Consider the following 15,315-nt stretch of genomic DNA (forward strand, 5'->3'; position numbering starts at 1 on the left):
TGGTTTTCCCTAACCTCCCGCCTCTCTCCTCCATCTGAGGCTATTTGCAAAGAGGACTTTTACTTGAAAAATCTCTCCCACTTAATCATTACCCTCTTTCACTAAAGCTATTCTTGTTCACTCTTTAGTCTTTTTTTTTAATTCCCATTTCCTTCTGCATCTTAATTCTCCTTCCTAAAAGCTTTTACTTTGTCATACCACCCATATGGACATTCTGCAGAAATCCACCATCTCACGAGCTGTGTTACCAAGTTAAAACCGTACAGAGATGTTACCCCAAATCTTCCCTTTTCATGTGGAGAACTCTACACCTACTTCAGATACAAGTTTTTAGAAATAGGTGGGTTTTAACAAATTTTCATACCAACAATCAAAATCTACTTCATCTCCTCCCAAATGAATGAATTCATCCGGAAACACGGTACTAATTTCTTTGAAAAATTTAGACAGGAAGCTGTAAGTTGTATTCCAAATAGGGTTTATAGGTCCAAAAGCCCCAGATGGATCTTTTCCATTATAACATGGAGTCAGGAGGTCTTTCTGGCCTGGAAGGAAACACAGAGAATCTTTTCTAAAGAAGTATTTCAGTCACAAAGACACGGCTTTGCACATGATTATATTATTTTGTTGAAGCCAAAAGAGATTTTATACAGAAAAAGATAAATGTGTTTACTAAGAGTTATTATAATTTCTTCCAAATAAGAACTGTTTCCTGAATACTATCCCTGTACACCTCTTCTGTTTCCCTTTCCATCAGCCTCTGAGATTTTACCCATTTCAAATATTATCTCAAATATTAATGACTCCCAAATCTAAACCTTGCCCCAATCCTTTTGTCTCGAGCTTCAAACCATATTTCAAAGTCCCTGCTGGACACAATTAGATATTCTAGCTTCACTTCAAATATAATCTAACAAAAACCAAATAGTCTTCCCCAAGCTCCTTCTGTAGCTTCTCCTGATTTTCACATTCTGGTAAGCAAGACACCATCCTCCTAATAAGTCTCTTGTCCCTCTCCTCCTGGAGTCAGTCAGTTACCCAAGTTCTATGGGTTGTATTTCCAGAATGTCTCTCAGTTCTGTATATTATTTTCCATCCCTGCTATCACCATTCTGGTCTAGGACCTTCAATCTCCTCCCCCTTCCAAATCTGTCACTTTCACATAGGATTTCCCTTTAGTGTGGCTCCCATCATGTCACTCTTCTACTCTGTAACTTTCACTGGCTTCCATGTGTCCTGATGAATCCCACATTCCTCACCCAAGCCCTCTACACTACTTTTTCAGACTCATTTCCCACTGTACTCCATGTCTATTCTAATAAACTTATTGCACAATTATAAATGCTAGGTGTGGTGCTATGTGCTTTACATTCATTCTGTAATCTTCAAAAAAAAAAATTACATGATAGCTACTGCTAATACTCCCATTTTAGAGATGGGAAAACTGAGGATGAGATGTTCTGACTTGCCCAAGGTCACTCAGTTTATAAACGCCAGAAGCAGGATTCAAATCCAGGCAATCTAGCTCCAGAGCCAGTTCTTAAGCACCCGACAGTACAACTACTCTCTGCTGCACTGTACTCCAGCTAAATTGCCTTTCCTGTTATTCCCTCTACCAGAAACATGAATATATTCTTTGATCTCTCAAAAGCATTTTAAGTGTTACTTCATTCCTGTAATGTTTAATTCACTTATGCATTCTACTTGTTATAATCATTTCTTGTTTTCCTTTATCCCTTGTGTTTATACTTTAGGCAATGCCCAGATAGTGACTTGCTCACAACAGACACATAATAGTTACTGAATTACAACTATCAATAGTTTGCACAACCTTTGTGCAAATCACAAGAACAAAATGAGCAAACACCAAGTCATGAGATGCAGGACCTCAAATGTTCATTTTCTGCAACTCATAAAACACGCTCCTTACCTTCTCCCCAAGACTGCGTATGTCCAGGGCTATCAAATTCTGGCAAGATCCGAATCCCTCGTAATCGGGCATATTCAATCACCATACGGACATCGTTTGGAGTATAAACATGAGACGAAGAATAGCTTCCCTGTAAAAGCCATATTTCTTAAAACGTATGAACTGTTTACAGCTCTGTTTGTACTTCAGTATCTGCTGGCAGATTATTCAATTATTACAAAGTATAAAATAGTCTTATGTGATGTTGGATGACTCATTTAAATTATTTGTTTACTGTATCTTAATAAGCTCTCAGCACACTTTGGGTTAATTCCAGATTTACTGATAGGACTGTCTCTCTCTACCAGCACCTCGTTTCAGCAATGTCTACCGTCAGGCTGTTTCAACCTCATGTAACTGTATGACAAAACAGAAATGTTTGAAGTGAAAATTCTGAATACACTGCCCTTGTCAGTTTTAGAATCAAAATTCACACATTATTACAAAGCATAGCTGTTGTCTTTCAAAGTAACTTTAATTACTGTCAGCTTTAAAAATTCCCCGAGATGCTCTGATAAGTGACCTGTTTTTTGTTTTTAAAGATTACCCTTGGTCCTACTATAGGTCCTTGAAAAAATCAGAACTCAATATTGGTGGTAACTAAACATAAAGGTCCATTAAAGGTGTTACCATGGCACATTTCTCAAGGTATAAACATATAAATATAAATAAATGCTCAACTTCTAAAAAGTAGTCTTGCCCTACCCCCACCCTCAACATCAAATTTGTACTGAATCAAGACTAGATCTAACTACCAGTTTACAGTAAATACAGGAGACAGAAGAACATATTGACACTGGGAATGCAACCGGCAAAACCCAGACTGTGGGAAACTATAGGACAAACTGAGCTTAGTTTCCTCAATGAAAATAATAAATTATAAGAAAAAAAAAGAGATGGGCAGGGATGGGCAGCTATATATAAAAGAGAACAGACAGGGCTTCCCTGGTGGCGCAGTGGTTGAGAGTCCGCCTGCCGATGCAGGGGACACAGGTTCGTGCCCCGGTCTGGGAGGATCCCACATGCCACAGAGCGGCTAAGCCCGTGAGCCGTGGACGCTGAGCCTGCACGTCCAGAGCCTGTGCTCCGCAACGGGAGAGGCCACGGCAGTGAGAGGCCCGCGTACCGCAAAAAAAAAAAAAAAAAAAAAGAGAACAGACATATTAACTGACCACAATGTATGGACCTTATTTGCATCCAAATGCAAATAAATTTTTCTTGAAAAAGGCACTTGGGGAAACATGAATAATGACTGGCTATCTGGATTATTGCTATTTTCTTAGCTGTGATAACGAACTATAACTTTTTAAACAGGCCTTTTTAACCAATAAGATATGATGTCTGGGATTACCTTCAAAATAATGGAGGGGGTATATGTGATACAAGACTGGCCATTACTTGATTACTGAGGCTAACTGATAAGGAAATGGGAATTCATTAAATTCTACTTCTGTATATGTTTGAAGTTTTCCATATTAAAAGCAAACAACAACAGGAGTGCTGCTAGGATTTCAACCTAAACTACATCAAAGCCTTGGAGAAAGTTCTGGAATTGTGGCCAGAGGACAAAATTTAGGGTCTTGGCTCTGCCTCTTCCTAACTACAACTTTGGATGAGACATACAGCTTCTCTTGGCTGTCAGTGACTGGCCTTGTACTAGAGGGGGATTCAACTAGATGGTATCGAGGCTCACTCCCAGCTTCCCTGGTCTGTAATACAGTGAATCTGAACACTCCTAAGACCACCACTATTTTCCAAGAAGGAGCCGTTATCTGTAAGATTCTGTTTCATATTAGTTTTTCGGAGAGAAAAGAAGTTGTCATTTATAGAATTCAAAACAATTCTGTTTGAAACAAATATACAGTTGGACTACTTGGTAAATATAATTACTTAACCTTATGTTAATCACGAATGCTTCAGGTCTGCTACATTCATTAAGGTTTTTAAATTTTTATTTGTATAGCCCCTAGAGATTGTTTACATTTACGGTAACATAACAATTACAAAACCACAACAGTTTTGTGGATCTAAAATGCTCAGCAGAAGCCTATTAAAAACATTTAAAACCACAAATATCTTCTCTTTTTTTTTTTTGGCCTCACTGACCAGGGATCTAACCCACACCCCCTGCAGTGGAAGCATGGAGTCTTAACCACTGGACCGCCAGGGAAGTCCCCCAAATATCTAACTTTTATACTTCAATTCTATCCATAAGAAGAAACATTTAAGCTGCAAACTTCTAATGAAACTATACCCAAATTTTTTTTTTGTATACCAACAACAATAACATGAATAACTCACTTTTTGGCTTAATCCAGGAAAAGTGATGCTCTGATAAGGGAAAGACGGGTCATCTACTATGTGCCAGTGGAGAACATTAAACTTATTAAAAGCCATGGCATCCTGCAAGCAAACATGTTAAAAATGTATATACCTTAAAACCACAATGAGATTATCAGCTCACGCTGTCAGAATGGCTATCATCAAAAAGAACACAACAGATGTTGGTGAGGGTGTGGAGAAAAGGGAACCCTTGTACACTGTTAGTGGGAATATAAATTGGTGTAGCCACTGTGGAAAACAGTTTGGAGGTTTCTCAAAAAACTAAAAATAAAGCTACCATATGACCCAGCAATCCCCACTCACTCCTGGGTATACATACCTGAAAAAAACACTAATTTGAAAAGATACATGCACCCCAATATTCGTAGCAGCATTATTTACAATTGCCAAGATGTGGAAGCAAGCTACGTATCCATCAACAGATGAATGGACAAAGATGTGGTGTATATATATACAATGGAATACTATTCAGCAATAAAAAAAAATTTTGCTGTCTGCAACAAGATGGATGGACTTGGAGGGCATTATGCTAAGTAAAGTAAGTCAGACAGAAAGATATGTATGATATCACTTATATGTGGAATCTAAAAAATACAACTAGTGAATAACAAAAATGGAAGCAGATTCACAGATAAAGAGAACAAACCCAGTGGGAAGAGAAGGAAAAAAAAATTACCACAGATATATTATACAATCCAATTTACTTATCTGCATCCAGGATTATTTCCAATGTGTCTGTTTCCTTTTAAAATTTTTTCAACAAGGGTGAAGAAATATGTGTTGATGTGAAGAAATATAAATTCCTTATCTTCTTTACATGGCATGTTGCTTTTCAAAAAGCCTATACAGAATTCTTATTTATTCTAAACAGTAAGCTATAATAACTTTGCCCTATGGGAAGGGAGCAAGCTTCTAAATTTCCAGTAAGTATTTAGGGGTTAGCCAAGAATGGAAAATAGCTCTTGGCTACCACTACTACTGTGTTTGGGAATGCAGCAGAGGAAAAATGGGACTTGTAATTCCCACAATTCTGAGATTTGAGTGCCAACCCTTCCTTACAGATGAAAGAAATTCAGTACAAACACAGTACAGTTCTAATTAAAATTCTCAAATTTGGGGGGAAATTGACATTGATTTTATGTACACTCTGGAGGAATAAACAATATGCATATAAAATATAAAAGACTATATGAGGAAGATGAAAAATGATAAGGGGAGAGATTTGCCCTATCAGAGAATCAAAACTTATAGCCTCCCTTCTCCTTATGATGTGGCCAAGATGGCAGAGCAGGAAGACCATCCTGCTCACATCCTGCCACAGACACACCAAAATTACAACTATTAACAGAGCAATTATTGATGAGAATGACCACCTGAAAACTAGCAGAAAAGATTTTTCCACAACTAACAGTATAAAGAAGAAACCACAAGGAGAGACCCACACCCCAGACTACGTGACCCACAAATGGGAGGATATCACAGTTGCAGAGGTTCTCCCCAAGGAGTGAGGAATCTGAGCCCACATCAGGCTCTGTAGCCTGGGGTCCAACACCAGGAAAACGAGGCCCCCAAAACATCTGGCTTTGAAGGACAGCAGGGCTTGCATATGGATGAGCTGGCAGGCTTAGGAAACAGATTGCGCTCTTAAAAACCATATGTAGATTCCTCCTCCAGTGTGGGAGGACGAGGAGTTCGCATCTCCCCACAACTAGGGCACCTGGCAGATGTTGGTGGGGGACCTCGATACCCAAGGAGATGGGAGGAACCCCCCAGCAACCGGGTAGGACATGTGGGGGAGTGAGGGGGGAGGAGAAGTGGAGGCCGGACAGGACAGGCACCCCTGAGGGGTGGATGGGAGAGGGCAGGGGTTCCCACACCTGGAGGGACCCTCAGGGGCTTGGAGGATCAGTGGGGAGCGTGCCTAGTGTTTCCCTGCCCAATCAGGTCTGGGTAAGCCTGCTGGGCTCCCGGGCCAGGGCCTCCACTCTCTGAGGCCCCCTCCAGGCCGCGAGGTTCCTAGGGGTGTAGGACAGAGGCGGGAAGGGGCCCTCTGGAATCGGAGGATCAGGGGAGATGCGGAAGGCGTTTCCCCCACCCACTCAGGCCCTGGGAAGCCTGCTGGGCTCCTGGGCCTGGTCCTCTGTTCTCCAGGGCCTCCTTGGGCCTCGCAGGTCCTAGGGGTGTGGGAGGGAGGGAGGAGCGGGGAAGAGGAGGCCGATGGTGGTGGGGGGAACCCCCAGGACCAGAGGATCAGGGGAGGCCCAGCGGGCATTTCCCCTGCCCACTCAGGCCCAGGGAGCCTGCTGGAGTCCCAGACCTGGTCCTCCGCCCTCAAGGCCAGAGGCACCCCTGGGCCCCTCCTGCTGCATAGAACCTAAGCTTCACCCCCGAAGGGCCTTTTCAGCCCAGTGGGTCCTAAGCATAGGCCCTGCCCACCAACTAAACCCTGCCTCCCACAGCTAAGGCCTTTTCCAGCTTTTTGTTCCCTCCTCTTTTTTTGCTTTTTTACTTTCCAGTTGTTGTTTCACCCATATTTTTATATGTTTATTTTTTTCTAACGTATCTCTTAGTTTTCTAATCTTATTTTCTTTTTTACTCTGTTATTCTTCAGCTCCTTTTTTTTTTTTGCCACCCTGCATGGCTTGCAGGATCTTGGTTCACAAGCTGGGGGTCGTGCCTGAGCTCCTGTGGTAGGAGCTCCAAGTCTGAACCACTGGACCAACAGAGGACCTCAGACCCCAGAGAATAACTCACTGGAGTGAGGTCTCTCAGAGGTCCTCACCTTGGCACCAGGACTCAGCTCTACCCAATAGCCTACAAACTCCAGTGCTGGAAACCTCAGGCTAAACAACCAGTAACATAGGAACACAATCCCACCCCAGAAAAAAAAAAAAGAGATGACAAAAAAATATGTCACAGATGAAGGAGCAAGATAGAAACCTACAAGACCAAATAAATGAAGAGGAAATAGGCAACCGACCTGAAAAAGAATTCAGAGTAATGTCAGTAAAGATGATCCAGAATCTCGGAAACAGAATGGAGGCATGGATTGAGAAACTACAAGAAATGTTTAACAAAGATCTAGAAGAACTAAACAAATAAACAGAGATGAACAACACAATAACTGAAATGAAAAATACACTAGAAGGCATCAATAACAAAATAACTGAGGCAAAAGAACGAATAAGTGAACTAGAAGACAGAATGGTGGAAATAACTGCCAAGGAGCAGAATAAAGAAAAAGGAATGAAAAGAACTGAAGACAATCTCAGAGAACTCTGGGACAACACTGAACACACCAACATTCGATTTACAGGGGTCCCAGAAAAAGAAGAGAAAAAGAAAGGGTCTGAGAAAATATTCTAAGAGATTATAGTGGAAAACTTTCCCAACATGGGAAAGGAAATAATCACCCAAGTCCAGGAAGCACAGAGAGTCCCATACAGGATAAACCCTAGGAAAAACACACCAAGACACACGTAATCAAACAAACAAAAATTAAATTCAAAGAAGAAGTATTAAAAGCAGCAAGGGAAAAGGAAAATATAACATACAAAGGAATCCCTACAAAGTTATCAGCTGATTTTTCAGGAGAAACTCTGCAGGCCAGAAGGGAGTGGCAGGATATACTTAAAGTGATGAAAGACAAAAACCTACAGCCAAGATTACTCTACCCAGCAAGGATCTCATTCAAATTTGACAGAGAAATCAAAAGCTTTACAAACAAGCAAAAACTAAGAGAATTCAGCACCACCAAACCAGCTTTACAACAATTGCTAAAGGAACTTCTCTAGGCAAAAAACACGAGAGAAGAAAAAGACCCAGAAAACAAACCCAAAACAATTAAGAAAATGGTAATAGGAACATACATATCAATAATAACCTTGAATATAAATGGATTAAATGCTCCAACCAAAAGACACAGACTGGCTGAATGGATACAAAAACAAGACCCATATATATGCTGTCTACAAGAGACCCACTTCAGACCTAGGGACACATACAGGTTGAAACTGAAGGGATAGAAAAAAGATATTCCATGCAAATGGAAATCAAGACAGTTGGAGTAGTAATAATCTTATCAGATAAAACAGACTTTAAAATAAAGACTGTTACAAGAGATAAGAAAGGATACTACATAATGATCAAGGGATCAATCCAAGAAGAAGACATAACAATTATAAATATTTATGCACCCAACATAGGACCACCTCAATACATAAGGCAAATGCTAACAAGCATAAAAGGGGAAAGAGACAGTAACACAATAAGAGTAGTGAATTTTAACACCCCACTTACACCAATGGACAAATCGTCCAAACAAAATATATAAGGAAGCACAAGGTTTAAATGACACAATAGACCAGACAGATTTAATTAATATTTATAGGACATTCCACCTGAAAGTGGCAGAATACACTTTCTTCTCAAGTGCACAGGGAACATTCTCCAGGATAGATCACACCTTGGGTCACAAATCAAGCCTCAGGAAATTTAAGAAAACTGAAATCATATCAAGCATCTTTTCTGACCATAATGCTATGAAACTGGAAATCAATTACAGGAAAAAAACTGTAAAAAACACAAACATATGGAGGCTAAACAGTGCACTACTAAATAACCAAGAGATCACTGAAGAAATCAAAGGAGAAATTAAAAATTACATAGAAACAAATGACAATGAAAACACGACAACCCAAAAACATATGGGACACAGCAAAAGCAGTTTTAAGAGGGAAGTTTATAGCAATTCAATCTCACCTCAAGAAACAATCCCAAATAAACAATCTAAACTTACACCTAAAGCAACTAGAGAAAGAACAAAGAAAACCCAAAGTCAGCAGAAGGAAAGAAATCATAAAGATCAGAATAGAAATAAGTGAAATAGAAACAAAGAAAACAATAGCACAGAAAAATAAAACTAAAAGTTGGTTCTTTGAGAAGAAAAACAAAATTGATAAACCTTTAGCCAGGCTCATCAAGAAAAAAAAGGAGAGGATGCAAATCAATAAAACTAGAAATGAAAAAGGAGAAATCACAACTGACACCAGAGAAATACAAAGGATTATAAGAGATTACTACAAACAATTATATGCTAATAAAATGGACAACCACGAAGAAATGGACAAATTCTTGGAAAGGTACAATTTTCCAAAGACTAAACCAGGAAGAATTAGAAAATATAAACAGACCAATCACAAGTAATGAAATTGAAACTATAATTAAAAATCTTCCAACAAAGTCCAGGACCAGATGGATTCACAGGTGAATTCTATCAAACATTTACAGAAGAGCTAACACCTATCCTTCTCAAACTCTTCAAAAAACTGCAGAGGGAAGAACACTCCCAAATTCATTCTACGAGGCCACCATCACCCTGATACCAAAACCAGACAAAGATATAAAAAAAAATTACCAATCAACATCACTGATGAACATAGATGCAAAAATCCTCAACAAAATACTAGCAAACAGAATCCAACAACACATTAAAAGTATACACCATGATCAAGTGGGATTTATCCCAGGAATGCAAGGATTCTTCAATATACACAAACCAATCCATGTGATACACCATATTAGTAAACTAAAGAATAAAAACCACATGATCATCTTAATAAATGCAGAAAAAGCTTTTGACAAAATTTAACACCCATTTATGTTAAAAACTCTCCATAAAATGGGCATAGAGGCAACCTACCTCAACATAATAAAAGCCATATTTGACAAAACCCACAGCAAACACCTTTCTTAATGGTGAAAAACTGAAAGCATTTCCACTACGATCAGGAACAAGACAAGGATGTCCACTCTCGCCACTCTTATTCAATGTAGTTTTGGAGGTCCTAGCCATGGCAATCAGAGAAGAAAAAGAAATAAAAGGGATACAAATTGGAAAAGAAGTAAAACTCTCACTGTTTGCAGATGACATGATACTACACATAGAAAATCCTAAAGATGCCACCAGAAAACTACTAGAACTAATCAATGATTTTGGTAAGGTTGCAGGATACAAAATTAATGCACAGAAATCTCTTACATTCCTATACACTAACAACAAAAAAATCAGAAAAAGAAATTAAGGAAACAATCCCATTTACTATCATGACAAAAAGAACAAAATACCTAGGAATAAACCTACCTAAGGAGGCAAAAGACTTATACTCAGAAAATGATAAAACACTGATGAAAGAAATCAAAGATGACATAAACAGAGAAACATACCATGTTCTTGGACTGGAAGAATCAATATTGTGAAAATGACTATACTACCCAAAGAAATCTGCAGATTCAATTCAATCCCTATCAAACTACCAATGGCATTCTTCAAAGAACTAGAACAAAATTTTACAATTTGTATGGAAACACAAAAGACACCAAACAGCCAGAGCAATCTTGAGAAAGAAAAGTGGAGCTGGTGGAATCAGGCTCCCCGATTTCAAAGTACACTACAAAGCTACAGTAATCAAGACAGTGCGGTACTGGCACAAAATGAGACATATAGATCAATGGAACAAGATAGAAAGCCCAGAGATAAACCCACAGACATATGGCCACCTTATTTATGACAAAGGAGGCAAGAACATATGATGGAGAAAAGACAGCCTCTTGAATAAGTGGTGCTGGGAAAACTGGATAGATACATGTAAAAGAATGAAATTAGAACACTACCTAACACCATACACAAAAATAAACTCAAAATGCATTAAAGACCTAAATGTAAGACCAGACACTATAAAACTCTTAGAGAAAAACATAGGAAAAACACTCTTTGACATAAATCATAGCAAGATCTTTTTTGACCCACCTCCTAAAGTAATGAAAGTAAAAACAATGAAACAACCTAATGAAACTTAAAAAAATGAAAACTTAAAAGCTTTTGCACAGCAAAGGAAACCATAAACAACCGAAAAGACAACCCTCAGAATGGGAGAAAATATTTGCAAATAAAGCAACTGACAAAGGATTAATCTCCAAAATATACAAACAGCTCATGGAGCTCAACAGCAAAAAAACAACCCAATTTAAAAATGGGCGGGGCTTCCCAGGTGGCACAATGATTGAGAGTCCGCCTGCAGATGCAGGGGACACGGGTTCGTGCCCCGGTCCGGGAAGATCCCACATGCCACAGAGCGGCTAGGCCCGTGAGCCATGGCCGCTGAGCCTGCGCGTCTGAAGCCTGTGCTCCACAACAGGAGAGGCCACAACAGTAAGAGGCCCGCATACCGCAAAAAATAAAAAATAAAATAAAAAATGGGCGGCAGACCTAAATAGACATTTCTCCAAAGAAGACATACAGATGGCCAAGAGGCACATGAAAAGATGCTCAACATCACTAATTATTAGAGAAATGCAAATCAAAACTACAATGAGGTATCACCTCACACCAGTCAGAATGGCCACCATCAAATGCTGGAGAGGGTGTGGAGAAAAGGGAACCCTTTTGCACACCGGTGGGAATGTAAATTGATATAGCCACTATAGAGAACAGTATGGAGGTTCCTTAAAAAACTAAAAATAGAACTACCATACCACCCAGCAATCCCACTACTGGGCATATACCCTGAGAAAACCATAATTCAAAAGGACATATGTACCCCAATGTTCACTGCAGCACTATTTACAATAGCCAGGACATGTAAACAACCTAAATGTCCAACAACAGATGAATGGATAAAGAAGATGTGGTACATATATACAATGGAATATTACTCAGCCATAAAAAGTAACGAAATTGGGTCATTTGTAGAGACGTGAATGGACCTAGAGTCTGTGATACAGAGTGAAGTAAGCCAGAAAGAGAAAACCAAATATCATATATTAACACATATATATGGAATCTAGAAAAAATGGTACAAATGAACCTATTTGTAGGGCAGGAATAGAGTCGTAGACATAGAGAACAGACATGTGAACATAGGGAGGGGAAAGGGACGGTGTGACAAATTGGGAGATTAGGTTTGACATAAATACACTACCATGTGTAAAACATAGCTAGTGGGAACCTGCTGTACAGCATAGAGGGCTCAGCTCGGTGCTCTGTGATGTCCTAGATGGGTGGGACGGGGAGGGCAGGAGGGAGATCCAAGAGGGAGGGGATATGGGTATACATGTGGCTGATTTGCTTCCTTGCACAGCAGAAGCTAACACAACATTGTAAAACATTTATCCTCCAATTAAAAAACAAAACAAAACACATTTAAAACCTTACAGGCTCTGAGTCCCAAGTCAGAGGCAGTAATTTGTAAGGAGCCTGGGTCAGACCCACTTGCTGATCTAGCCTCTCAGAGAGGCAGGAGACAACTGGGACTCCCCCCTGGGAACAAAGACACTGGAGAGAACCACTTCAGGGAGCTTGTTGTACCACGAGGACAGTGGTGCTGTCAAGTGCTATCTTGGAGTCCTCCCTCTAGACTATCAGCCAGGGGCTTACTTGCCCACCAACAGGCCAGCACCAGTCCCAGGAACCGTGGTCCCCATAGCCAGCTGCCCCAAGACCCAGCTCTGCCCACCCACAGGGCAGCAGCCACCATAGGAGGCACGGCCTGACAGCCAACTGGTCCAGGGGCCAGCCCTACCTACCAGTGTACTCATAGTAGTCAGCTGTACCACAACAGAAGGGCCCACGCAGCCCACATAGGGGACACCCCTAGAGGTGGCTCTGGTGACCACAGAGGAGTGCACTGCTGGGCCCCATAGGACATCTCCTACATAAGGCCACTTCTGCAATATTGAGAAATGTAGCTGACCTACCTAATACACAGAAATAAACAGAGAATTAGGCAAAATGTGGATACAGAGGAATATGTTCTAAACAAAGGAACAAGACAAAACTCCAGAAAAGGAACTAAACGAAGTAGAGAGAAGCAATCTACCCAAAAAAGAGTTCAAGGTAATGATCATAAAGATGCTCGCTGCACCTAAGAATGAATGAACACAGAATTTTAATAGACAGTTGGAAAAATAAAGATGAACCAAAAAGCTACAGAACATAGTAAATGAAATTTAAAATACACTACATGGAATCAAGAATAGATTTGTAGATAGAGAGGAACAGATCAGCAAACTAGAAGACAGAGTAGTGGAAATCGGCCAAGTTGAACAGAAAAAATTTTTAAATGAAGATAGTGTAAGAGACCTCTGGGACAACATCAAGGATAACAACATACACACTACAGGGGTCCCAGAAGGAGAAGAGAGACAGGGGCAGAGAATGTATTTCAGAAATAATAGCTGAAAACTTCCCTAATCTGGAAAAAAAACACCAGACATACAGTCCAGGAAGACAGAGAATCTCAAACAGGGTCACCCAAAGACAACCACACTGAAATACACTGCAATTAAAATGGCAAAAATTAAGGACAGAGAATCTGAAAAGCAGCCAGAGAAAAGCAGCTAGTTACTTCCCAGGGAACTCCCATAAGACTGTCAGCTGACTTTTCAGGAGAAGCTGTGCAGGCCAGAAGGAGTGGCATGACATATTCAGTGATGAAAGGTAAAAAACTTACAACCAAGAATATTCTACCCAGCAAGACTATCATTCAAAGTTGAAGGAGAGACAGAGTTCTACAGACAAGTGAAAACAAAGAGTTCAGCACCACGAAACCAACTTTACAAGAAATGTTAAAAAGACTTTTCTAAGCAGAAAAGACCACAACTAGCGAGCCGCGGCTAAAAGCATGGACCCCAGGGACGGGCAGGAGATGCTAAGGCTGCTGCTGCTGCCACCAAGGGGCCTGTGTGGGAGCTTCACTGGGAGAACGCACAGCGGGCCTCAGGCTGGTGCAACGTCACGCTGGCCTCTGCCGCCGCAGGCCCGCCCAGCACGCAGTGCCCCCCCCCCCCCCCCCACAGTGAGCCAGAGCCTCTGAATCAGCGGCTCCTTTAACCCCGTCCTGTCTGAGCAAAAAACAGACGCCCTCCAGCGACCTACACGCAGAGGCGGGGCCAAACAGAACAAAGAAGAGAAAGGGAAATCTCTCCCAGAAGCCTCAGAAACAGCAGATTAAAGCTCCACAATCAACTTGATGTACCCTGCATCTGTGGAATACATGAATACACAACGAATCATCCCAAATTGAGGAGGTGGGCTTCGAGAGCAAGATCTAAGGTATTTTCCCCTTTTCCTCTCTTTGTGAGTGTGTATGTGTATGCCTCTGTGTGAGATCTCTGTATAGTTTTGCTTGCACCATTTGTCCTAGGGTTCTATCCGTCCATAGTTTTTTTTTAAAATTTTTTTCTTAATAATTAATTATAATTTTAATAACTTTATTATACTTTACCTTCTTTTCTTTCTTTCTTTCTTTCTTTCCTACCTTCCTTCCTTCCTTCCCTCCTTTAGACAACGAATCATCCCAAATTGAGGAGGTGGTCTCTGAGTGCAAGATTTATGATTTTTTCCCCTTTACCTCTTTTTGTGAGGGTGTATGTGTATGCTTCTGTGTAAGATTTTGTCTGTATAGCTTTGCTTCCAACATTTGTCCTAAGGTTCTATCCGTCCCTTTTTTTTCTAAATAATTATTTTTTAATTCAATAACTTAATTATACTTTATTTTATTTTACTGTATCTTCTTTCTATTTTCCTTCCTTCCCTCCTTCCTTCCTCCCTCCCTCCCTTCTTTCCTTCTTTGCTTCTTTCTTTTCTTTCTTCCTTCCTTCCTTCCCTCCTGCCTTCCTTCCTTCCCTCCTTTCTTTCTTTCTTTCTTCCTTCATACTTCTACTAATTCTCTCTACTTTTTCTCCCTTTTATTCTGAGCTGTGTGGATGAAAGGCTCTTGGTGCTCCAGCCAGGAGTCAAGGCTCTGCCTCTGAGGTAGGAGAGCCAACTTCAGGACACTGGTCCACAAGAGACCTCCCAGCTCCACATAATATCAAATGGCGAAAATCTCCCAGAGATCTCCATCTCAACACCAGCACCCAGCTTCACTCAACGACCAGCAAGCTACAGTGCTGGACAACCTATGCCAAACAAAGAGCAAAACAGGAACACAACCCCACCCATT

General features: G+C 40.6%; 1 protein-coding gene across 3 annotated transcripts in view; it reads right to left on the reverse strand.

The window, feature by feature from the left end:
- HEXB (hexosaminidase subunit beta) overlaps positions 1–15,315 on the reverse strand; it is a 42,570-nt gene that overhangs the window by 4,438 nt on the left and 22,817 nt on the right. For 2 of the 3 annotated variants that reach the window (XM_027100834.1, XM_027100831.1), the window contains 3 exons: positions 4,271–4,372; positions 1,931–2,060; positions 365–545 (listed from right to left, as the gene is read on the reverse strand). In XM_027100834.1, the coding sequence (XP_026956635.1) occupies positions 365–545; positions 1,931–2,060; positions 4,271–4,372 (413 nt within the window). The remainder of the gene's footprint in view (positions 1–364; positions 546–1,930; positions 2,061–4,270; positions 4,373–15,315) is intronic. The other variant, XM_027100833.1, reaches the window with a different exon arrangement.

The sequence above is a fragment of the Aethalodelphis obliquidens genome, unplaced genomic scaffold (assembly GCF_003676395.1).
Source record: "Aethalodelphis obliquidens isolate GAN/ISIS:26980383/991018 unplaced genomic scaffold, ASM367639v1 scaffold4, whole genome shotgun sequence".
NCBI classification, from domain to species: domain Eukaryota; kingdom Metazoa; phylum Chordata; class Mammalia; order Artiodactyla; family Delphinidae; genus Aethalodelphis; species Aethalodelphis obliquidens.